We start from the raw sequence: 26,047 nt of genomic DNA on the forward strand, positions 1-26,047 counted from the left end.
AGACCAAAGGAGACAAACTCCTCGCACAAGCAGCAGCTGCTATCTAATATACTATCAAAATTATATAACAACAACTTAGATAAAGCCCACAAAGATAAAGTCACTTCTTAAAAGGAAGGATGTTTTCTTCCCATGTCAGGCTGTATGTTCCAGGTCAGCCACTCAAGTCTAAGGCACGGAGCTGTCTCTTACCTGAGCTGATCATACTGTGCATTCTTTGCTGAGCCAAGAGCTGTTCACGTCCAGAAACCCCATCTGAGGAAAAACACGATTCACTCTCGTAAATTGTCTGCAGCATATTCCAACTGGTCTGCACTTCAGCTACACAAGAGATTCATCACTGCACTTGCACACAGGCTTCGGGCACGACCCTCTGCGGTCCTACCTCCTCCAGCGAGGGTTGTAAGATAATATGCTTCGGCAATTAGCAGTGTTTAAGCATATGCACAAGTATCTGTGAGGAGAGGGAGAAAAGCCCAAATCCAGCGCCGGCAGCCCCCGCCCGCAGGAAGGAGCCGTGAGCGTGCGGGGGGCTGCGCGCTGCCGACTCGGAGCGCTTGCGAGCGGGCAGCCAGCGGCAGGTGGAAGAAGAAATGAAGAAATATCTCTGGGCTTCCTGGCAGGGCGTAGGGGGCGGGGGGGGGACTGCCTCTAACAAACCATCAAACCGAATGAGCCACCTTTCCAGGGACCGAGAGGGCTTAGCCGAGCTGAGCCCAGCCTAGCCCCGCGCCCCTCCGCGCTGCCGGCCCGCCGTCCCTCGGCCCGGCGCTGGGCGAAGTTGGCGGGAGCAGCAGCGACAACTCATTTGCATTTGAATTGACACCCTCGTGGCCCAGCGGCGGCAGAAATAGAACAATGGCCGGCCTGAGCCAAAAATAGGTCAAGCATGGCCGGGTGATTGGAGCCTGCATTAATGCGTTTAAAAATACCACAGCAAACACAGCTGTCCAGTCTCTGTCTTTCAAACCGCCGCCCGTCCTCCGTGCGCCGCCCGGCCTGGAGCGCCATTAACCCTTCCCCTGCCCAGCCCGGGCCGGGGGGGACACGCCAGGGAGGGGGCAACACGGCAAGGCAGGAGCGGGACACGGACGGCCCTTGCGCCCCTCTCCCTCCTCATCCTCCCCCGGGGAGCGTTTTGTAAAAAGACAGCAAAACGCCACGGCCTCTGTCTGTATCCGTCCTAAAATAACGCCGGGCGGTTTTGCTGGCGATGTGGTTTGTGCCTCGCCCACGCGCAGCCATCCTGCTGTTCTATTTTTGCTGCCCGTTTCTCTGGCTACGCCACAGTTGGCTTTGGCAGGGCAGCCGAGCTCCCTGCAGGAGCAGCCCCGCCGGAGGGGCGATCTCCGCAGCCACGGGGCCGGGCAGCGCCGGGCGGGCAGGTGTCCGTGCGGGACCGCGCTCCCTGCCTGCGCTGCAAGCAGCCTTTCCCGATTTAGCAGGCTTCACGCAATTCGTGTAGTAAGTCACCAGTTGTGGCACAGCCTGTTAGACACGCTTACCGGCTATGCAGCATTTTGGTTGACTTGCTAAAATTTGGAGCGGGGCTGAGTAGCTCGCACTTATTTTTAGAAGCATTAGGCAATTTACACAGCGTCTTTTTCAGTTCTCCAAGATGATGTGGTTTCAGCAGAGCAGCTTTTGACGGTGTATCAGACAACAGCACCATGCTCCTATGTGGTTTGGCAAGTTTCACACATGTAAAGTTCATTTTTCAGACTGTTATTTCAAAAGTTGCATCTCATTTGATGATTAATATACCTACACACACACAACTTTCATTTCAGTGTTACAGACACTACTTTGCTTCTCGGAGTCTTACATAGGTGACCAAAGCCTGTTGCTACCTATATTATACAGCAGCTTGACTGCTCTCCCACCGAAATTATAAGTCTGCTCCCATGTTCCTGCTCTAGGAGAGCAACAGTGGCCACTAGGATGTAATTGCTCACCATAATCAAGAAGCCAATACAGAAGCTGTATTGGAGCTTTCTAGAAATCCACAGCATTCTCAACTCTCAACATAATATTTTGCTCCTGAAGACACAGGAATTTGCCCAGTATTTGGGGCTCTCTTCTGCCTTTTGGCGAAGAATGTTCTGTATGCTCTTTAACTTACGTGGTGGGTCATAGCTGAGGGCAGTGTATTTTTTAACATACTTGTCCCAATTGCGTTACTAAATAAAAGATTCACAGTAACAAAGTAGTGACACTCCTGTGACGTTTGGCTACTTGATGGCACCTAAGAAGTTTATGTGTCTCAAGTTTTCCTGTCATCCCAAACATTTGCTACTTCCGTGTGCCAAAGCACCTGGTTCTGCTGAGAGCTAGGACCTGCCCCCTGGACAGAGAGAGACCACTGCAGCTGGCAGCAGCAGGAGTTTTCCCTGCAGAATCCTCAAGTTAGCACCATCACTTGTTGTCACCCTGCTCTCCTTGGCATCGCTCTCCCCTTACCCCTGGTTCCCAGGGAAGATGCTCCCAGGGAAGCAGTGAAGCCTTGCAGAAGGCATTGCTCATGCAAAGGGGCAGGGGCAGGGGCAGCACAGTCACAGGTAGGGTGTTACAGTGCAAGATTCCAGATGTGCATAACACCTGCCATTGCATTGTTAATTGCTGACCATTTGGTATCATAAACATGTTCTCTGGAAAACAAAAATACCCAAATGTTTTGTGGGAAGTATGTGGCCTTCCCACTGTACAGGGCAGTTTAACACAGTGCAAGAGGCATCACCGGTAGGAACAGAAATCTCCTCTAATGCAGAAGAAGCTTTTTACAGACAGAAGTAAATAGAAAAAAAAGTGGAATTGCTTATGCCCTTCAGCCAAACAGAACATGACGCTGTTTGGTGATTCAGCGCCTCAAAATAATCAAGTTTCATATTACAGGGAAACACGGGAGGAATAAGTTAAAAACAGGTCAGAACATGGAAAGCTGGAGAGTGTGGGATCCTGGTATTAGGCACCCATATGTGTTTATAACTTCTTATATATGCAGCTGCATTTTTAAAGACAGCGTTCACAGCTCTAAAAGACTTAAAATACTTCAGTAACTAACTAAAAGCAAACTACATTCAAGAGCAGAAAATGTACATTTCGATACTTAGCTGCAAGTGTTCTTAATTCTGACATACATATTTTAAACTGACAGACACATAAATTGTCATATGTTCACTAATTCACAGACCACAATAACTACAGCATTATGCTTTACATTTTAGATGATACATAAAAACTATATAAAAATATTTTACTTATGAAGTCAGTCACCCCAAAGGTAGGGTTTTTACAACCTGAATTCTTCCGACTTGCTTTGACATAGTATAAGCCTACTTTGGTACATGCTTAGGTTTAAAACACATGTGTAAATCCATTTCTTTTCAAGATAATATTTAAGCACATGCTCAAATTCTATTGGTTGCAATAGAATTTAAGCACATAGTTAAACACTTTGCTGAGTCAGCCCAGGGTTTAACTGCACAATCACATGAATTTAAAGAGCTCCTTAACAGTCCCACAGGGGAAGAATAAAGGGTTCATGCCTGAAGAAAATCTGGTTTTTATTTTTAAAGCTATGGATGTTATAAGGTGACATTTTCATACAGGAACATGAGGGGATTTTTTTTTTCTCTTTTTTCAAATGCATTTCCTAAACTTGGAGGAGTTTAATGACACTGGTGGAGAGAGTAAACTGCTGAAATGATTTAGTGCTGCTGAGGTGACTCTAAATGCAATCAGCCGCTTTATAGAAAATGTAAGGCATGTTAGTAGCACTGTGATCTCATTATAGCATTTTCACAATGTGTTTCTCTTATTTTCCTTCTGAGTTGTTAAAAACAAATAAATACAAGGAAATTAAATCTGGAAACCACATTACTACAACATTAAGACTAAGAAATGAAGCCCCCAAATTAGAAAGAGCTAGGATTTCTACTGCATTATTAACTCTGCAAATTATAATTACTACTTTTTTATTTTTTTCTTTTTTTTTTTTTTTTTAATATTTCATTTTATTTTCAAAGTACAAACAGTATGTCAGTGATTGTTTTTAGCATATCCAATTTCTCACTCATGCTATTCTGGAGCACTGCCTTCATTATTATTAATAATTTGGTTTCAACTTCTGCAGTTTTCTTACTTGTAAATTAATATTTGCATAGATTTTTTTTTATCATGTTTCTCAATTGTATCTCATAAATATTGAACAGGTTAAAAAAAGAGATGTTCTCTAGTTTCTAGTCATTGCTTAAATGAGGTCATTGCAGTCTTACAGGGGTCCCATTCAACCTTCTTTCAGCCCCTTTTTCATTTGGCAAGTGAAAAGGCTGCGAGTAATAACATGCATCAATGTCAAACAATTCATAAACAAGTGGAGCTAAATTAAGGTTGCATGAGTAGAATTAAATTTGGCCTATTTCAGTACTGAAGGTTTGAGTTCTAATCTTTGCAGCCTAAAGACTTCCTAACTATTTCTGTGTATCCAATCACTGGGATTAAAAAAAAGAAAAAAAAAAAAAAAAAAGGAAAGAAAAAATTAACTATTGAATAGAACAGATGTTTCTGAAGCCACAGTTCATTAGATACCATTAGTACCACATGAAACCCAAACATCCAGCATAAATTACTACAGCTTACACTAGAGGATTAACCATGTTAACGAACAGCAAAAGACTATTACCACAGAGAAGCAGATGGTTTGGGAGCAGAAAGAAATGAGGGGAGATGCTGTAATGGTCTGGTCTTGTTCCCTCTTGGAACTAAGGGACCATATTCCAAGTCCCTGGAAGAGTTAAAATGGATCACTTCATCCATGTGCTCTGGTTAGAAATACAGAGTACAGGAATGTCTCCAACCAATTCTCTGTGTAGCAAGCCTTGGCATTGCCTGTGCAGGAATACGAGGCTTTTCTTTGCAGAGCTGGGAAACCACGTGATAGACATTTTTAAAGTGAGGAGAAAACTGCAATTCTAGTGTTTTAGCTCAATTCAAGCTTCAAAGGAATTTTCTGGGACAAAGAAAGGCATATCTGTAGCTTTAGGGGATTTTGTGACAAACAATGGTAGAATAAAACTTTACAAAGTTTTGAGGATAAGAAGTGCTATGCTAGATAATATATGGCTCTCTTATCACCTCTTGAGATAAGAGAAATTCTTCTTGTGAAAGAATACAAAGAGCCTTGCATCTTTCTCATGCAAATTAGCTCAGGGGTTTTGTAACTAGTTGATGACATCACTTTTTTCTCCTCTTAAAATATAATTTTTTGCTCACATAAATAAATCTATCAGAAATTAAGTCTACTAGAAATTATAATTGTCGATTATAAGCATAAGACTTAAGCCAGGCTTAAGGGCTTCATAAATTCAAAGGTACTTTCCTAAATCACAAAGCTCAAGTAATAAAAAAACCCTAATATGGAGCTATGAAGTAAATAAATATTTAGGTTAGGGAAAAACTACAAAATTCATTTATTCTGTTGACAAAGTTGTTTATCATGTTGGAACTAAAATTTCCATGTTTTGTGGCAAGACTGAGGTTAAATTGCACATAAACAACACAAGCCAAAGCAACATCAGATACTGACAAATAAATGCCTCAGACCAGCAGAGCACTTTGTCCCTTTTATGTCATTAATGAGTTTAGAGGAGATATGAGCAATATGAGATTTCCTGGCTCTTCAGAGCTGTGTCCACCTTCCTTAGAGAGACATTAGGGTTGTGTCTGCTGAGCCTGGCTCCACCAGGCTCACCAGGGTGGACAGGCATAAAGGAACCCTCCAGCACATCATCTGGGACAGCTGCCAATCTGTGCAGCATCCTCCAGGTGTTTCAAGCTTGTTGCACACCTAATAAACAGATAACCTGAACCTCCAGGCAGGGTTTGGCACTGCATCTCCTAATCATGGCTAGTCTGGCAGGTCAGGTCACCTGGTCACCCTTCCTGTGAAGGGTGCTAAATCCCTATGACTGGAAAACCAATAGGAACACCATCTCTAGCTTGTAATATATGCCTGGTTCTGATTGATTTTTTTTTGGATTTAAGACAAGAAATGTAGGCCAGGCTGCCTGGGGAATTGTAGTGTGGAAACCAATGACCATGAAAAGGATTTGGAATCATAGCAGAAGTCAGCCAACCAAATATGAGCTCCTAGGATTACACCAGGACAAAAAAGGGCTTATAAAATCCTTGGAACTATAACAAGTTTTTACTGAGTAACAGCAGTGAGATGATATACATATCACAGAATATCCTGGAATACGGTAACTTCTCCCAGTATAATTACTTGAAAAAGAATGCTGAAAAACTGAGGATGGCAAGACATGCCATGTGAATAAAATGGGTTTGGAAAACCTTTGAAAACTGGGAGTATCACAATAAACTTGTGATACTAAATTTATTGACAAAGCCCAGGGGTGGCTTGGCATTGTCTACAATATGAAGGACAAAATGCCAGTGGGGTAGTAAAATGGTTTTGCTTTTAAGAAATAAGGCCTTAAGATAAATCCATTTATTAGAAAAATTCCAGCCAGAGGTGGACATGCATTTTAAGCATGCTTCAAACACTGCAGCAACTTCCAAATGAGCTTTACATAAATATTTACCATGTATCTGAAGAGAAAGCTTTAATAGTTCTGTATGTCAAGCTTAAGGCAAGATTTTGTTGCAGGACTCCAGACAGGTCTTATCTCATGACTCTAAAAAGGTCAGATCATGGAGGTAGAATCATAGAATTGTTTAGATTGAAAAAGACATCTGAGATTGTTGATTCCAACCCTTAATGTAAGTACATCTAAGTCCACCAGCAAGTTCCCACTTTAGGTACCTTCAATGCTAACAAGAACTATTAAGTATTGCTTAATTGATGGAATTGATGGAATAATAAATTCCATAGTAAATTATACTATACTAATCTAATTATTCCTATATCAGAAATAATTTTATTATTTGAAATCATCCTCTCCTGAAAAGCAGAGCCTTAATTTTTGTTTTGTTTGTTTCTTTTTTAATCCAAAATCTGTTTACTTTCCTATGATACTGGATAAGCTTTTACAAGAGGAGGGTAATGGAGTGCACTCTAAATAACTTGGGAAAAAGCCTTTGGGGAAAAAAAAGAACCCACAAAATGTTTGTCTCATTTTGCTATTCAAAGCATCCCTTTTACATCAAATAATTAGATTTCAAAAATAGGGTCTTTTTAAATAGAGGCTTGGATTCATGAAGAGATGAGGAGGCTTTACATAATATATTACAAGCAGATTATAAAGCTATAGTAGATTTAGAGCAGATTTATAGCAGATAGATACCAATGTAGATTGGAACAATTACTCTTTTAAATTTTGAAAACAAAGAAGTTTTGTTAGATATATAAAAAACCCATCAAAATTAAGTCAGAACACTGTTACTACAAGCCACTGGAAACTTGGCCAACAAAAAATATTTTACTTACTAAAAAAGCCCTAAAAAGGGCTTCCTTTAATGTGAGGTCCATAGAATAGACCTGAGATGCCAGACCATGAGCTCAGCTGTGGGCACACTCCAGTCCCTCCCACCATGCTGCCTGCTTGGATCTCCCCCTCCCAGCATCTCCACCCCTCCCAGGGGAGCATTCAAGCACTGGAGAAGCAGTGATGGATGCACAAACATACCCCTGAGAGCAGTAACAAATTGACCACTGCTGTGCTCTGGAAAGGTCATATCTCAAACTGGTCAATAATGTTGTTATGAAACCACACAAAATCCTCATGGTTAGCTGGGCCAGGATGGCAACAATCCTCTTCTGGGCTTTTTGTCAAAATGTTTCAGTGAACCCAGATCCTTTTCATCTAATTTTCTTCATCCTCTTGAACTTTGATAAGGATCTGCAACCCAAAATGTAATCAATATTCACCAGCTTGGGAGCTGATTTTACACTGCTGGTGAATTTGGGGCAATGTTAAAAGGATGAAACTGTGATTTCCATTGGGTAAACTGTAAATATTTCACCTGGCTTCTGTAGAACCAGCATTTCTTCTGAGGACCAATATAATGTTAATTTTCCTTGTGTCACCAACAAATTTATAGATTGTAAAAGAGGGGGAAAATCAAAATACAGATGAAAGCAAGATTTCATAACTCTGAAATGAAAATCACAACACATTTCTAGTAAATATAACCTCTTCCTTTAGCTAAGCAAACCACCTTGAAAATCTTAATGCAGCTATTTACTGCAACTAAAAATACCTTTACAATCTACTATGGCACTGCCAAAATGTGTCACAAACTTGACTTTTGTAAATACAGGCATCCAACTGGTATTTCTAAAGCCAAACCATCCTCAAGAAGACCTTTATCCATCCTTCAAGCTGATTTTGCCAAATCTTGCATTATTCAGTTTGCTAGGCACTGGATCCCATAGAAGGGATGGAACAAATGGAGAGGGAAGCCACAGGAAATGCTCAGCAAAGTCACACCTCAGCAGGCAGATGTGGGCAGCTGCTGCTTCCCCATGTCCCTCATCTGCCCCATCTCTGGCTTAAAGGAGAGAGATGCAGGTGCTCAAGCTCCTTGGGACACAGGGACAAGGCTGGTCCCAAGGCTGAGTTTCCTACAATGAGAACTGTTCACTGCCAGATTCTTCTGAGCTTTAAACCACTGTGCAAAAAAAAACCTGCACAGGTCAGAACTGATAATTTGCATTAAAAACATGAAGAAGCAGGAAGATAATACACTGAATCCATGTTCAGACCATACTCCCATTCTAATCAACTTCAATCACATATATTTATGTCTTGCAAAGAATCTGGGAGAGGAAAACTCTTGTAGTAACTCCAACCCTAATTGCTGCTGAGAAAGGACAGTCAAAAAATGAAGTAATATGTGAAAAGTAACTTGCTACTGCTGGAATCCCAATGCCATGAGCAGAGAAGACAGCTTATTTTTGATGACCTTAAGCTTCTGACCATTCAAAATGTTGGATCAAACTTGGGCTCAAGGCCTGTTCTAAAAATATCATGGCAATCATCTATGCACTTCATACCATGCTGATTGGTAGCTGAGAGAACAAGGTGGCAGGGCAGGTGATATTGGCAGGAAAACAACACCTTTCAGTCACCAAATCAGAGGATCTGCACTATCACAAGCCAGGTCTCACACCAGTTGTCAGTCACACATGGACTGGTCTGTGCATGTTATGATTTCTCTTCATTTCCAGTCCCTTCTCCTCTTGTTAAAACTCTTGCCAGCGAAATAAACCGCTAAGTACATTTCAGTACTGAGATTTGGATTTTTTTTTTAAATCTGCATATAATCCAAACAAAGTATTATGATTAGTCTATGAAAAAAAGGAGTGCATTTTCAGCAGCCCATAAAATTATGCTGTACACAGGGTAAGTGGCAGTCTTGGCTGAAAGTATCCAGGGACAAAAGCTAGACAGAACAAGGTGGCAAATATCACCCAGGGACTGTGTCCACAGGAATTGATAAATAAATCCCAACCCAGATTATTTTAAGATTTAATAGTATTCTCCATCTCTCTCCTTACCTATGCCAGAATTCCAGAAAAAAAGAAAAGCTAAGAAGGTGGAGACAGAAAATTTGGGCAACTAAAAAGTAAACATAGAGTTAGCAGATTGTTTACTTGCCATGACTTAGCAGCTTTCCACATTTCAGAGGACAAAGGATAATAACTAAAGCCATGAGACTGGCTTTGTATCAGCTGAAAAAGGGGTGCAGCAAAATTGGGCACCACCTTTACTAAAAATAGATGTTCTGTAATAATGGGGCTGAAAAAAACACACATAAGTTAATTACTGGTGTGATGAAACAGGCTTAAGTTTAGTCAAGCTTTTTTTTTTCTTTTTTAAATTTTTTTAATTTTAATTGCCAGTAAGAATGATTCTAAAAATAATATCCTCATGTTTTATAATAGTCATTTGCTTACCATTCTAAATAAATGCTTGTCTCTATTTTTGGACTATACACAAATGTGACAACCTTGCATTTAAGGAATAATTTACTTGAAGTAACATAGCAGAGCTGGTTTTATTTAGAAACTTCAAATAAAATGCCAGTGTAAGCTATTTAATCACACAGTTTTCTTTCAATTACTATTTACAGGCATACAAAGTGCATTTCTCCTAAGGATGTTATATGTATAAATATCATATGAGTGTGTATAAAAATTTAAACAGATTTAAAGCATTTTCAGCTACTGGTGTCACACACCACAGTTGAAATACTAAAGCACAAGTACACTGATGTAAACAACAACACAAAAACAAAAACTCTAAAAGGGCAAGTGTCTCATTTAAAAACATGTGTTGATCATGTATTTTATTGACTTGGGCCCTAAATAATTGTATGTACTTTTGTTCATTTAGTGTCCTCTCAGATGCAATAGAAAGCCTCCAGCAATTCAGGGAGACAGTATGCTATTCTGGGACCCAACAGAGAATGAATAATTTGAGAAGTTGAGCAACTAACTATATTTGCAAGGGGAAATCTCCAAGGCATACCTACCAAAAAGAATGTCAGGCTGGAAATACACCAGGATGGTTGCCAACAGAAATATTTCACCAGTCAATCTTTACAGCCCTGTGGCTCCCATTTCATTTTTTTGCCAACTTATTTAGCACTGCAGGCACCAGGAACAAACAAGCTTGGGATGGGATTCCATTTCTCATACGCTTTTTCTGGAACTCAGCTGTTTTGTTATACTTTGCCTTCTGATCCAAAGACCACAAGCTTGTCACAGGATGCCAAAGGGGTTTGTGCATACAGCTGCAGTGTGGGGAGAAGGACAGGACAGAGGTGGTCAGTAGACCATTAGTGGCCATGTACGTCCTTCAGAGTGACCTGCAGCTGTGGAGAGCTGGATCCAGTGATCACAGAAACTCCTTCAGTCCTTTCTTCTCAAGTGGCATTGGAAAATAATGTGTTTCTAGTGCATGAATCCAAGGACAGCCATTTCTCCAGCATCCTAAATATGACCATCCTCTAGAGAAGACCATGTTGTGCTAAACAACACATTTTTGGAACATTTAAATCAAAGCAGCTATTGCTGCAGTCTTGGCACTGCTGCACTGCTGATCAGGAAAATGATCTTTACTTGGATGGGACACAGACTTCACTGGCAACATCATCCTTGTGTGCTCCTGCTACTTTGCTGTCCTTTTTCTGAAGGCAAGATTTTACACTGATTTATTCATTTGGAAAGAAATCAGATCAGATCAATTTTTCAGTACAGCTCAAAAAACACAAACAAAAAATTAAAGACCCCAAAAGCCCAAGCACAAAAAGCAAGAACTTTTTATCCTTATGAGATCCTCTGCCTCATCAAGCCACAAGCACAGTGACAGAAGTTCAAAGGACTCCTGCCAGTGCTATACTAATGCAGAACTCTTTTTACTAACTGATATAACAAGTATTCAAGAAGATTTGCATATTGAAGACTTCGGTGAATCACAGAAAACCTATATAGCCATGCTTATATATATATATAAATATATATAATCAACATAACTGACTACTCAAACTAGCCACCATCATTTAAAGATATGCACAAAGTCAACAGCACTCAAATGTATTGTGGACACTATGGGGAAAAATATATATTAGGACTTGAAACAGGTTTTTTTGTGTTGGTATAGATCTAAATTGCATTAGTTAAGAAAATAAGGTCTCCTTTGAAAAGGAGAACAGTACTCTTTAATTAGTTTCCATACAGAATACACTATTTTCTGATGATGCAGAAAAAAGGAATATTGGATTGGGCAATTTCTACAAGACTTCAGCTGATGCCTTTACTTTCCATAGAAATTCAGATGAAATTTAGGTTACCTTATGACTTAGACTGGCTAATGGACTCTGATTTCCTCTGCATCTTTAAATGCTTGATTGCAAAACTGCCACCAGCCTGTAAGAGGGTTGAACCCTTGTCATCTTGGAAAGTGAAGTTTCATTACCTGATTTCACATACAACACAGCAAACCAGGCTGAACACAGCTTGTGCCATTCACTGTCATTTGGAGCATGAAATAATCTATTTCAGACTCTCATGAATGACCAGCTCCCATATTTGACAAAGTAACATTTTTTCCTCTACCTGAGCAATGTAATTTTTCACTGACAGAAAGAAAGGCCTGCAGCAGTCCTAGTCTGGCAGCACCAAGAAGAAAATTTGATTTTCATTCATGTATCTACAAGATATATACTAAACACTAGTGGACTTTTCTGACTTTTTTTTTTTTTCTTACATGTTTCTACTTTTCCTGTGGTAACATTCAAAAAGATAATGTGACATTTTTACATTTGTGTATTCATCATATGTTTCTTGAGAGTGCCCATGAGGGATGGTTAATGAATGTTTAAAAAAATTCAAAATCGTTAGGGAACTGGGATTGAGCAGCATTGAGTAGCAATTTCTAATCACAGATTTCCAGTGATCAGAGATCCCATACACTCTATCTTTCAGCTCCCCATCTGTCCAATGGGAATAAACAGCAGGATGTTTCACGTTATTGTTTAGAACATAAGTGCTTTAAGTGTGCTCAGACATCATGGAAGTGGAGAACACACACTTTCTTTAGGCTAAAACACTTTTTGCCAAACTATTTCTACAGCACCCAGTCAGTTAGCAACTGGTAATCTGCATCCTTCCACAGGGAACTGGCAACACTGATTACTACCCATGGCTATCAATGCTTTATAGGGCCTACATTACTTCAGATAGGTGATTACTACCAAAATAAAATTATGGGTGATTTCCCTAAACCACAAGAGGAGATACTGTTATTTCAAAAGCTAGAGATGAGCACAAAAAGTCTGCTTGTTTTCATATTTCAAAAGCTTTTTGTTATCACCTGTGCTCACTTGTCCTTTTCTTCAGTACATTTTCTGTAGTTCTGTACACTACAGACATTGTCAATTGCAAAAAAACCCAAACCACAACTAAAAAAAATTATGTCTCTCTAGAATTCCAGGCTTACAATTTACTGATATTTCTGTTCACAAGGAGAAACAAGACAGCTTAGCAATAGTTATGGCAAGCAGTGAATCTCACTCATGTAGACACTAAATTTTTAGTTCCAAAGAAAAAAAAAATCATCAATCTTAGCTCAAGACAATGAATTAAAAAAAAAAAAAAAAAAAAAAAAGCAACAAATACCTAAAACATAAATGCATGCTTTCAAGTAAACATTTCTGCCATTGAAATTGTACATTGACAAGTTAGTGAGATGAGCTGAAGGGCCTTTCTTCCCATTCAGCTGAAGCTGTGGCCATACACACCCTGCTCCTTCTATTTCGTCTCCAGCTCAGACCTGGCATGGTCAGACAGCATTGGTTTATTTTTGGAATAAGAATATTTGAACAATGATTGACCATGATAAATTGTCTCTGCACTCATCAACATTAAATTAACCAGTCCTCTTGATACCTTTCTCATGAGTCTGGAAACCTCATTTGCAAATAGGGTAAATATTTCTGTAGGATGTTCTTTTCAAACTGACCAGAACAGTCTTTGTATTGTAGGACCTGTTTATAAATGCCACCCTTTCCTTCTTCATTTGCTACTTCCATCAAAAATGATGGTGTTTTCCAAGAGAAAAACAGTAAGTGAGGACAATCTCTTCTACAGTTTTCCTTTCTTGTGTTGTTCATTCTTCATTATTGCAGAAACACAACTGTCCTGCTCTTCTCCTTTAACTCCATCTTTCATTCACTGCTAAAATGGTGACTCCTTCTAAGCTTCACTTAGTGCAATCTCAGACAAAAGACACTTCTGAGGTTTCTCCCATGTTGTTCTCTTGTTTGTGAAGAAGTCTCCCAAAAGATTGCTTAAAACTCTCCTCCATAGGTCAATACAAGGATTTGAGCTCCTTTGGTCAGAAAATCACTGGCATTACCAGGTAATATGGTTCTTTTACTCCTTATATGACTAAGTATGGAGTTTATACATACAGCCAAGATATTTCCAATCGGGCTGAAAAAATTACTTGGAAGAGGCTTGTTGTGATGATAAAGTGCCTCCCATGAGATGAAAGAAGAGGTTGTGGCTCTGTACCATTTCCATTGCTCCTTTCCTGTACTGCCAGGTGCTGGGAGATATTTCACAGATTCACCAACAGCCCGCACTTCTGCAAGTAAAGTTCTTCCAATGGTCTACCACCAGCTAAGAAAATACCCTGTAATCATTAGAATTCATATTTATTCCAAACCCACTAATTCAGAATTCACTTCACAAGGCTTTAACTGCCATAATCTCTGCTGAATACTGAACTCAAAAAGAGATGCAAAGCATTCCTTAAAACGCCGCTCGTGTCAAACATTTATCAGCTCTGCCATTCTTTCCATGCATAGATGAATGCCTCTCTTATTTATGTTTTTTTCTCTTGTATTTACTTCCTATAGTTTCTGCAGAGTGTTCCACAATCTCTTCCCCCAGAAGCTTCTTATCACTAATTTTTTGTTTTAATCTTCATCATTCTATATTTATCATTGTATTTCACACATTTTCACACATTTGCTTCTTCCTCTTTGATCCTTTAATACACATTGTGCACTGCAATTTCCTTACTTATTAACAGCCCAAACATTCTTCCTCAAATCTAATTCAGAATGTGTTCTTTACTGCTTGTTTTCTTATTATACTTGTAAACTTTCATCTTTCTTCTGTCTATAGAGATGCCACAGGATTTGTTGTCTAAACTACTGAAATTCTCCCTTTGAGTCCTCAAATTCAAAGGAATCTTCAAACACAAACAATTCTGTCACATCCCATTATTTATTTTTTTTTTTAGAGAGGACAATGGTGGTTATAGCATTCAGAAATAATTTTACAGTTTAAGTTTCATTGCTCTTAACCTGTGTCTCTTTTCCCATGGAAATGTCTAGCTCCTTAAAAGCCAACAAACTGGTACAGACATCTCCTGTTTTGCCACTTAAATAACAGAGGTGATTCTCTAATTCAGCAATTTCATATTGTTGCAATCCCAACTGAAAAGGAAAGCATCCAAAAAGCGGAATTTATTTTTGACTCACCATGTCAAAGCAGATGTAAGGACACTGGCAACATACTCTAAGGCTTGATATTTAATTTTCACCATTTTTAATCTCTCCAGAGGCAGCTTTAGCCTTTGTCATATGGAAAATGGAGAGGTATAAAACCATATTTTTGGAAAACATGGAACAAAGGTAGGCTTTTTATTTCAGAACAGAAAACACTCTTTCCACTGTGCACAGTTGCACCCTGAATAGAAAAGGAGGAGTGGAAGGTGGTTGCAGAAGAGGGATAGTTACTGTGCAACTTGGAAGTCTGCTAGAAAAACAAACACAGAAAAATGGCACTTTGGGAAAAACCACATTGTTTATCAGTCTGAGACTGAACAAGATAAAATGGCTTAAAAGCATATGTTCAACGTCACCAAACAGGATGAGCTTGCAAAGCACAGAGCAGAGCTTTCTGAACATATCTAGGTGTCCAAATTTCAACAATTTCTTCAGTTCTCTAGGGATACTTTCCTATCTAAATCTACTAAATCCTTAGATTTTCATTTCAAGAGTTTGTTCCTGTGGAGACGAACTTTCTAATTTTCACTTTAAGAACAATGTGCATGGATGGTGCTAGAGAGACAATAGGAGACTATCTTAAAGCAACTTTTACCTTTGCACTTAGACTGACACACAACTGAAAAGAAATCACAGAACTTGCCATCCATGGATATGCAAGACTGGCACCAGTCTCCCTTTATTATCTGAATATTGAATATCAAGCAGTAGAAAGCTAAACTGCTCAAGGACAAGGTACAACATCAGCATGCAAGGCTCTTTTTAAAAAAAGCTCATCTGAGTGACTCAGTCTGTTTTCATTATAAAATAAACTTTCTAGAAGTAACAATAACAAAAGGGACTGAGGTCTCTCATTCTACCAGGACCTTGAGCCCTGATGTTTACAGGTGCTTTATACCAACTAAGCAAAAAATAGCAAAGAAATTACTAGGTTATATTAAAAGAAAAGCTTAAAATAACCATAGTGAGCTAATGTTAGAGGTATGCAGTGAAGGTTAGGTCGTGCCTACACTGTACCACTGCCTTCAGTGCAAGATCTCCTTTATGAGCTCTGCAAATGCACTGGTGGAGCTGGTGTGAAAAGCATCATCACTAAACCTGATGTCAAGCCAGTCCATATTTCTATATATTAATATCAATATGTCAATTTTCCACTCTATACTTACTTTAAGAAAATCCTGACAGTTTAGTTGCAAAAGTTCCTAGGTTGCTTTGTATTTCCTTATTTATGTGAGAATAAAAAGATAGTAGCCCAGCAAAATCACCTTTTTTGAAATGTCCTCATTTCTGTTGTTTTTATATTAAATACCAGGCTAAAGATATGACTCTTGCTGTCCTAACCTCTTCCTCACAAATATGGTCACATCATGTCACAAAAGATGGTGTCACATCTAAAATTAGAAACAAATCTCAACTGTGATGATTTTAACACTGAGTCTAACCTTGAGAAATGCTGAGTGCCTTCCAAGAGGTGCAGGAAAATGAGTTGGGAGTTCTCAGCAATACACAGATTTTGCATGCAGAATAGCAAATCAAAAAGCAGCAAAATAGCAGAAAAAAAAACCCAAACACCACTTCCTACCCAGAAAAACAACAAAAAATCAAAACCAAAACCAAAAAAAAAAAAAAAAAAAAAAAGGAAAAAAGAAATAGAGATCAATTTAGAAAAACTACTGTGGAAAAATAGAGTAGAAAGTGACAGGATTAGTGCTATCCATTTATATATAATACTTGTGGAATGTTTTTCTAAAGACTAATGTACTCTTAGTTTTTAAAGTTCTATTCAAAATCTAAGCCAGTGGCTGACAGGATTAAACCTGCTTCAAATTATATTAAGCCCTGCAGATTTGACCCACAGAAAAAATAATGACATTGCACATTAAAGATAAGCCTTAAATGACCTTATTTACTTCACTATACCACCTGACAGGATCGATGAGATCACTGGCTATTTCTAAATTATCCCAGAGCACAAAAGGAAAGGCAGGGAGGAGGAAACACTGGAATATGAAAAAAATAACAAAGTCAAAACTATGAAATTAACAAAACACTTCCTAGTTCTAGATGCTTTGCAATTGTTTGAATTATATGATAATGTTATCACAGTGAATAGTGAGAAGTGCTGAAAGTTGTTGCAATACAAATTAGGAAAGCTTGAAAAATCAACAAACTTAATTTCTTATCAGAATACATATTTCAAAAATATATATAAAATATATTCTCAAAGGATAGAGAGCTCATGGCTCACAGCTATGGCAAGATCTGAGCTTTCTTTCAAACTATAAAGCTTCTGGTACCAGTGTTGGGAATTTATCTGAGCTCATGGTGTTCACTGCTAGGGAAGAAAAGCCTAGAGAAAAGCTTTGGTGGAGATCTTTTTGTTCTAACTTAAAAGTGCCACAAATAAGATGGAGTCAAGTATCAGCTACTAACTATTTGAGCTTTCCCAAGGCAAAGGTGCAAATCCTTCAGTCTCCTCCCTGCACTTGCAAACTTGACTTGAGGATAAAGACTACACATCTATTGAATCCATAGGAAATTTTCTGCTGCCACCTACAATTGATAGCTCCAAAAATAGAATAAAATTGATATCAAAGGGAAAAATTGATTGATTGGGAGGGAGGAATCATTTAACAGAAAGAGAAAGAAAAAAGTTATTTATTCCCTTTGAGAGGTTGCAAATTAAAATTCCCATAACACTTAACAATGAAATATGTGTTCAATACAAATGTATGCTTTTGTTTCCTACCTAGAGATAAGAGCTGACAATGCAATTGTCAGTTGAATTACTGCTTCAACAAAAATCTGTCACTATAAACAGTTCTGTTGTAAATAAATTAAAAAAAAAAAAAGTTAATTTTCTCTTACTGTTTTAGAAGCTTATCAAAACCACTAAAACCCAACTTGAAAATTTATTATTCAAACTAAGTAAAAGGCATGTATGAGCTTGGTTTTATCATGTTATGGCATATCATCATTAGATTCATCACTGGAGTCATCATGGAATCATAGAATCACAGAATCATAGAATGCTTTGGGTTGGAAGGGACCTTTAAGATCATCTAGTTGCAACCCCATGGCATGGACAGAGACACAGGTTTTTGATCCAGGTACATTGGACCAGGCTCCTCAGAGCCCCTTCTGGCCTGGTCTTCAACATTCCTAGGGATGTGGCATTGACAGGTTTTCAGGACAACCTGTTCCAATGCCTCATCATCATCAGAGTGAAAATTTCACCCTAATATCTAACCTAAACCTACTTTCTTTCAGTGTGAAGCCATTTCCCCTTGTCCTTTCATTACATGCTCTTGCAAAAAGTCCCTCTCCAGCTTTCTTGTACCCTTCAGGTACAGTTAGGTCTCCTCACAGTCTTGTCTTCTTCAGGCTGAGCAATGTCAATTCTCTCACCCTTTCCTTATACAAAAGGTGCTACATCCCACTAATCATCCTGTTGGCCCTCCTCTGGACTCACTCCAATTGATAAAAACAGCTGTGTCAGGTATAATCACCTTCTTACTATATGAAAGTATACCATGAACACAAGGCACAATGCTCCTTTGTTATAAGAAAACAACACATTTTCATTTATATATTATTTCCTTAAAATTATATTCAAAGTGTTCTGCAGTATAGCCTCAAGCCATAAAAAGTGACCATGCACCCAGTGCCATGGGCTCAAGCTGGGATACCCACTGAGGTTAAAGTACTGCAGCCTGGCATTCAGGTTTGGCTCCATGGTTGGTTCCACGGTTGTTTATACAAGATTTGGAGGTGCAATGTTTGGTGAAAGCCAAGGAAGTCACCTACAGCCAACAGCCAGTGACCAAACCTCAGTATCAGGAGTTCAGTACCAGGTGGATCCCTGAAAGTGGAAAAATGTGACAAAGCCCTACAACACCTGCCAGTTCATATTCTTCATATTTTTACAAGGCAGCCCATTTACAATTCCCCATCCAGCTATAAGAAAAGGGCCTCTAAAATCAAGCAGTGGATGTACAGATTGCCCACCATTTGACTCATCTGCAGAATTTCATGCCTTCCACCATCTCTCATGATAACATGAATCAAGTATTTCTGCCATTTCTTGTACTTATTTTCTCAGTCCTGCATTATACACAGCATAGCTGCAAATGCCATGGCAGGAGCTGACACTGCACCATTTAAACTTTTGTTATTGAAAAACGCATCTTTCTTCCAAGTAATCTGAATTCACCTCTTATATAAAAATATCCCACTGCCATTTGCACATATGAACAGTTTCATTGCAGGGAAATCCCTTGTTGAAGAACACCATGTAAGGTCATTATGAATTCTTAAACATAAAAAGCTGTGGCTTCTGCAAACACAGACATATAAAGTCTGATACACCAAAACTTCACAAAAGCAGAAGTAACTACAAACAGTAATTGTCTGATCTGAGCAGCCAGGTCCTGGCTGGACCTGATCCAACTATGCTTCTGCCAAAGGCAACAAGGTAGATTTCTTTTTTTCTCCCTCTTCCTTTTTTATTTTTTAAAGTGAAATTTATGTTTAAGGATAAGAGCTGCTGAAACGGAAACGAGACAGTAGAAAGTGCTAAATCCTCAGAGGCTGTAGAGAGACTACATGAAAAAACACCCACCTGAAAACACAATACTAATGAATCTCACCTAGTAAGGAGAGCTTGAGAACTCAAAAATATCCTCAATAAGCTAAAGTTGTGTCCAGATGAAAATCGTAGAGAGGAGTTAAATTAAATATAGGGACACAATAATTGTCCTTCCCTCACTAAAAAGTATAAGAATCAGCTAGCATATTGACTTATTAATTCTGCCTTCAAGCACAGGAGCAGCTCCTTTCCATAGATTACTTAGTCCATTAGGAACTGTCCATTCCCATCTGCCCTGTTTCATTGCTCCCAAGGACCAGTGGGCTCTGGATAGGTCTACATGCAGTAAAATCTGGTACAGCCAAAAAATCAATTGCATAGCACATGCAAAAAAAAACAATGGGCTGATGGCCTAATATTTACAATCTGATAAAAATGGAAATTCGTAAATATATGTATCTATATATATATATTTACACACACATATATATGGGTGAATGGCTGCATGTGTAAATCAAGAAAAAGAAAGATGCTTTTTTTCTCTGAAATACAGCTATATTTGGCACTGTTTGTTCAGCCTGTATGTAAAGAGGTTTTATTCTTTTAGAGTTTCAAAACCTCACAAATGTAATAAATCTAATGCAATCTGAATTAAGTGTTTGCAATGTCACCTTTCAGATAAGCTATGCCTTAGTACAAAGTCAGTTAACATTTAACAAGTTTTGCTAAGTGAGCCCTCCCTGTTCATTTAATGGCATCCCCAACCAACAAAAGGAAAATATGTCACCATAACATTGTACTAATAATTAACTGTGAAGCTATTAAAGGCTTGTACTCAGGGCTCCATAGGGGCAATGAATCACGTATTTACATCCTAGGTAGAAAAGTAGTTGCTTGGTAGCAAGGATGCTCACACCTGCTGCATAATAATTACAGGGAAAATATTAAAGACCAAAGAAAAATAAAACAAACAAAAAAAGCTCCTTTTTAATCCCTTAAAGGTAATTCAGGGACTTGCCGAATTTCTACTGGGTGTTAGTAAAGAATTACTTCTCTACTCTGCATTTCTTGGTCGTAAAATATTAGCATGGTTTGTAATATTCTGAGGTGAGATAAGGAGATATAAGGGCAGATGATGAAATAATTTGGTTTTATTCTGTTTGGAGTTGTACTACTGAGTTTGGAGGGATAAATTATGCCTCATTTAGACCTGTATATAGTAAAATCTAAGAAACATGAAAGTAAACAAAATTTTCTCAAAGAATAAAGTCAACAAAGTTGTACTTAGTGGATTATTGAACCTAAAGAGGATACAATTTTCACAAAATGTCCCACGACAAATAATCTTGAAGCAAAATAATTACATTTGGCTATTCCATCTTTTGATTGATGGAATTGCATCCATCATGCAGTATTTAATGTCATACAAGCTTATCACAGATTCTTTGCATACTGTCTGTTTTTCCCTACATATCTAAATTGAACAGTTAGAATTTTAGTTAAGAATTCACTTTGTCATATGCACATATATGTATGTATATATGCATATATATGTAAACATATGGAAATGAAAAATGAAATGCTTAAAAATGTTGGTTTTAATATGTACAATTACTTTCATCTTACAGGTTCAAATGAATGCTTGAGAACGTGACATAAATCTCCAGCCTAAAAAAAGAAGGCAAACATAGGACTGTCCTAAAGATAGTCAAACAACATATAATTATTCAGTAAATAGCTTCTGAGCTTACTGAGTTTTGGGGACTGACTCATGATTTTTATTCTGGGTGGCAATACAGCCTCACTGTCTCTCATGCATTTCCTTAACTGGACTATGAAGTCAGAACTCAGCAATGAAAAATTCTCACACTTTTCCAGGAATGAAGGGTGAGGACTAGAAAAACAGGTACAATTTTCTCCTGTTTAGTGTAGATTTTTACCAACAGGTAAAACTAAATAAAGTAATGAGCAAATTAAAAAAACAAACAAACAAACAAAAAACCCCAACAGAACAAATAAAAAAACAACTTTGACAGAAATAATAGCACAGGGACTCCTTTTTAAAGAATGTAGTTTATTTTGACTGAGTTAAATAGTTTTAAATAGCAAGTCCTTTTAAGCAGAGTTTAGGTAAAACCCTAATACCTAGTAGCTGATTAAAAGGGACTTGTCTGCTATCTCCAAGTACAGTTTGGGTCACATAGTAGAGCATCTGTCATTGAAAAAGAAGCTGAGAGAGCTGGCAATGTTTAGTCTGGACAAAAAGGATTAGGGGGATCTTGTGAATGTGTATAAATACTTTAGTAAAGAAAGAGACAGAGTCTTCCCAATGGTGCTCAGTGAAAGGACAAGAGGCAATGAGCACAAATTGAAATACAGCCAATTCTGTCTAGAAATAATAAGAAAAAAATATCCCCCATATACTGCAAAGGTTATCAAACAGTAGAACAGTTTGGCAAGACAGCTGGTGTATTCTCTGGATATGGGGACACATTCAAAACCTGACTGGGCACTCTCCTGGCAACCTTCTGCAGCTCACTTTTTTTTTTTTTTTAATTCTATTTTTCAAAAATGGGAAAAATGAAACTTCTGTGGGGAAGTCAGAACTTACTGAGACACCCCATGCATGAATGGTCCTTTGTTCTCACGTTGAGATCCTCATCTTTTATGGTGCCCCACGAGTCAGGAAATCACCTGAAGACCTTTCAGTGCAAGACTTATGCCTGAGATCTACACTTACTAGTTCTTGTACTTAATTTTGTAAGTAATTTATGATGATGGGTCAACCATAGACAGGTTTATTCAAGCAACCTATTTTGGTGAATTTAAACACATAGGTAATAAATTCAAGCCAAGAACAGACTACCTGCTCCACATGTAGCTCCTACTGATAAATTGGTGCTCCCATTGCAATCCAGCTGCTGCTGCCCACAGCTGCAGAGCTCTGCCAGCAAAAGGTATTTTCATTTGAGGACAACACCAGTCAGATGATCTACTGGAATGTCTTAGATGCTTTTGACTTCAGTACAGAAGTTGCACAAGCCCTTATTTTGGCAAAGTTTTGGAAATAATGAGCCCCAGATGGAAAGTAACAAGTCTCTGGCACAGATGAAGCAGCCTTCAACCAGCACAGTGTCCTGTAGAGCACACACGGGCACCACAGGCACCAGTTAAACCAAAACAATCCCAAGTCAAACAACAATCTGTCAGGAGTTTAAGTTCAGGCTTAAAGGCACATTTTACTCTACAGAAATAAACCCAGACCCTTTGCAATTCAGTGAAGGAATTGCCACATGGAAAATCATTTTCCCTGAGCTGGGTTGAAGCTTGTGCAAACTATGTGTAGGGATCAGAGCTTGCTATCTTACAATAATACAACTTCATGTACAAGTCCACAAAGACTGGAAGAGAAAAGCTCAGCAATTTTCTGAACTGATGCAGGGAATCTGTTCTCACAATTTACAGGCAATATTAACCTTTTCTAGAAATGCTGGCACCAGTAATTTTCATATTTAAAGCACATACGGCTTTTTGGAGAGGGAAAAAAAAAGAAACGACAAAATAAAACCCAACAAATTTCCATGAAATACTGAGGGAAAAATTAAAATTGCTTTGGAACTTCTATACACAATTCCATTTTGGTGAGAGAAATTATTTTTTATAAAAGAATTATAAAGTTTATATTTCTTTCTAGATTTTGTGCAGCGAATATTTACTACAGCCACACCAAAAGCCAGAAAATTGTTTTATTTACTTTATAGTATTGCAACATCTAGGGATAAATTGTGGACTTGCTGCCAGAACTACAAATTAATACAAAGTTATTTTAAAGTGATGCAGATGAGATGGAAGGTAGGTAAAAACTGAAAACCTCAGTACTATTGCCATGTCCCTTCAACCCACCACCCCTCAGAGTCTGAGCTAGACCTGTTCATTGTGCCCCAATGTGTCAGGAGCAGAATTATGTAGAGCCATGGCTCTGTTACTCACTGGTGATCTTGATTTTGCTCCAGAATCACCAAAGTTAAAAGGCCTGGGGACCATCACAGACTTGGCAGCAGATTTGTCTATTTGTATTCCATTCCCTAGGACTACAGGCTTTGGATGCCACTTGAAGTCCAACACATGCTGCATAGCACAGCTGCCTCCATCACTGCAGCTGACACCAGAGGCTGCAGGGACAGCACAGCCTAGAGTTCCCACCCTCCCCTGCTGGACTCTACACTGCAGGTGTGGAGGCTGCTCCAGGTCAGAGTGAGCCTCCCATCCTGGAGGCTGTGTGGAGATAACAGCTCCATCAGGCAGCCTCTTCTGTCAGCTCTCCAACAGTCCCACTCAGAGAGCTGAGGGCACTGAGCACTGAGCTCAACTTCAAGTGTATGACCTCATACATGAAGGAACTCATAAGACATCACAAGTATTTTTAGGACAGAATTTTTGGAAGACTTCAGCATTGGTGTAATTCTGTTTCCACTAACTTCAATTCTGCTGTTCTAAAGACTCTACAGTCATAATATTATTGAAAACAACAGGAAGCTGGTAGAAGGTGATATACTCTCTTAAGCTGTGGCACCTCAATATTTTAAAAATCAAATACATTGCTGAAATAAAATTGGGTTATATTTTTTTTAAAAGCTACTTCAATACTAATTTTTTTTTGGTCCCTTCCTGCTTAATCATCTTTTCCTACAAATGCAGATATGCATTTCGTGGGATTTGGAAGGTTATGAAGTCATGCCAGTTTACACAAATTTGAAACCAACCTCAAAACACATCAAATGATTAATCAAGATACCAGACTTCACTCTAATGAGAGTCATGAACTTTTCAGCTGCAAAATCAGTACCTGATCACTCCACATCAGTTGGACAAATATACTGAAGAAAAAGAGAGCACATGATCAGTTCAGGTATAAATAGCCTCTGGTTCACCAAAACCTTTGTGGACAACAATAAAGTATTAATTGGAAAGTAAAGTAACTTATGGTAATTAGATTTAGACTGCTACTTAAGGAAAGTTGTGATTCAATACTAATAACTAATTTTACCTTCTGTGATTAGTGAAAGCTGATTAGAAGTAAGTATGTTATCTGCTGGCTCTGACAGGATTATTGTCTTACTAAAAAATGCCTAATTAGTTTTGCTGCAGCTACAAATTTCTGTTTAACAGGTGTGGTCAGCAACACTGCCAAGCATTCCACTACTCATCCATTATTATGCTCTCCTATAATGTGCAAAACTCCTGTGTAGAATTCAGGAAATTTTGTCATTGTCCAGTGTGGTCTGTGGATCTATGTTCTCAGACATAACACATGTAACTATAAATTCACATTTTCACAATCTCAGTCAATAATGCTAAAAAATACATGAAAGTTAAAACTTCCAGAAGCTTCCCTTGATACTAAAACATTGCAAAAGATGTAGGTAAATATGGTAACTGTGAAATTACATAGACACAATTCCATTTAATTTCATTTACTCAGATGACAAATTATTTGATTGTTCAGACTGAAACATGAATGAAGACTAGATATAGCAGCAGATAAATAAGACAGATGGTTCTTTAGAGCAGTTCAGGAAGGGCTGATGGCATCTACTATCCAAAGGATCTTTGACAAACTCCTAGCATCCCACATTGCTAGGTAGCAACTCCCCATTGAGAACATGCAACAAAGGTCCTCACAAATGGTTTTAAACAGAGAAAAAACTAACAAGTTCATTAAAATTAACAGAGAAAAGGAAGACTTGAAATAGGTTAACTAAGCTATTGTGCTCTTGAGGAAGGTGGCAGCTGTAATTCCTTCAATCAAATTTTTCACATATTCATGTTGTTTTTTCACTATATGGTTACCAGCAGCACAAAATTTTCTTCAGATAAACATTGCCAGGAATTCTCTACGATCAATGTGAGGCCACTACAATGTAAGGCCTCAGAAAACAAGGTAATCTCTGCCTTGAGCAGCATGCATCAGAAAATGTTAGTCCCCTCTTTCTTCACTTAAAGTTAAAAACATATTTCAGAGGTCCTACCAACAGCATAAAATGATAAAATTAATTTCAGGTCTTGACATAAGGGGGAGCAATTCTTTTTTCCTGAACAGCACTTCCTATGGCTGTTCATGGTACCTGAAAGAATTCAGCAGATTTGCTCTGTTGTTCTCCTTCTAAAGAAGCAGAATCTCCCAAGGACAAACTTGCTAACTTAGCTGTCAAGCTGATGAATAAAGTAACTTCAATGAGAAGGGAGAGCCCTCCAGAAAAACACTGCTGCAGCCACAGATGTTGCTTTGCAAGAGATCACAGGAGATCCAGAACCACTTATAGCTATTTAAGCGAGGAATTTAAGTAGGAAACTGGAGATGTACCAGGGGACACATTGAGGATGTAAATTCTCATATCAGCATGACCTAATATG

At 38.5% G+C, this 26,047-nt stretch overlaps 1 protein-coding gene across 12 annotated transcripts in view; it reads right to left on the bottom strand.

Annotated features, from left to right (window-relative positions):
• The window catches only part of HDAC9 (histone deacetylase 9), a 452,666-nt gene that overhangs the window by 274,919 nt on the left and 151,700 nt on the right, over nucleotides 1-26,047 (bottom strand). For 4 of the 12 annotated variants that reach the window (XM_079302269.1, XM_079302266.1, XM_079302273.1 and 1 more), the window contains one exon: nucleotides 193-255. The exons of 3 other annotated variants lie outside the window; for them this stretch is intronic. In XM_079302269.1, the coding sequence (XP_079158395.1) occupies nucleotides 193-255 (63 nt within the window). Of the gene's footprint in view, nucleotides 1-192; nucleotides 863-26,047 lie in introns of those variants that run through there. 5 more of the 12 variants (XM_079302271.1, XM_079302268.1, XM_079302267.1 and 2 more) reach the window with 5 other exon arrangements.

The sequence above is a fragment of the Erithacus rubecula genome (genome assembly GCF_903797595.1).
Source record: "Erithacus rubecula genome assembly, chromosome: 3".
Classification (NCBI taxonomy): Eukaryota; Metazoa; Chordata; class Aves; order Passeriformes; family Muscicapidae; genus Erithacus; species Erithacus rubecula.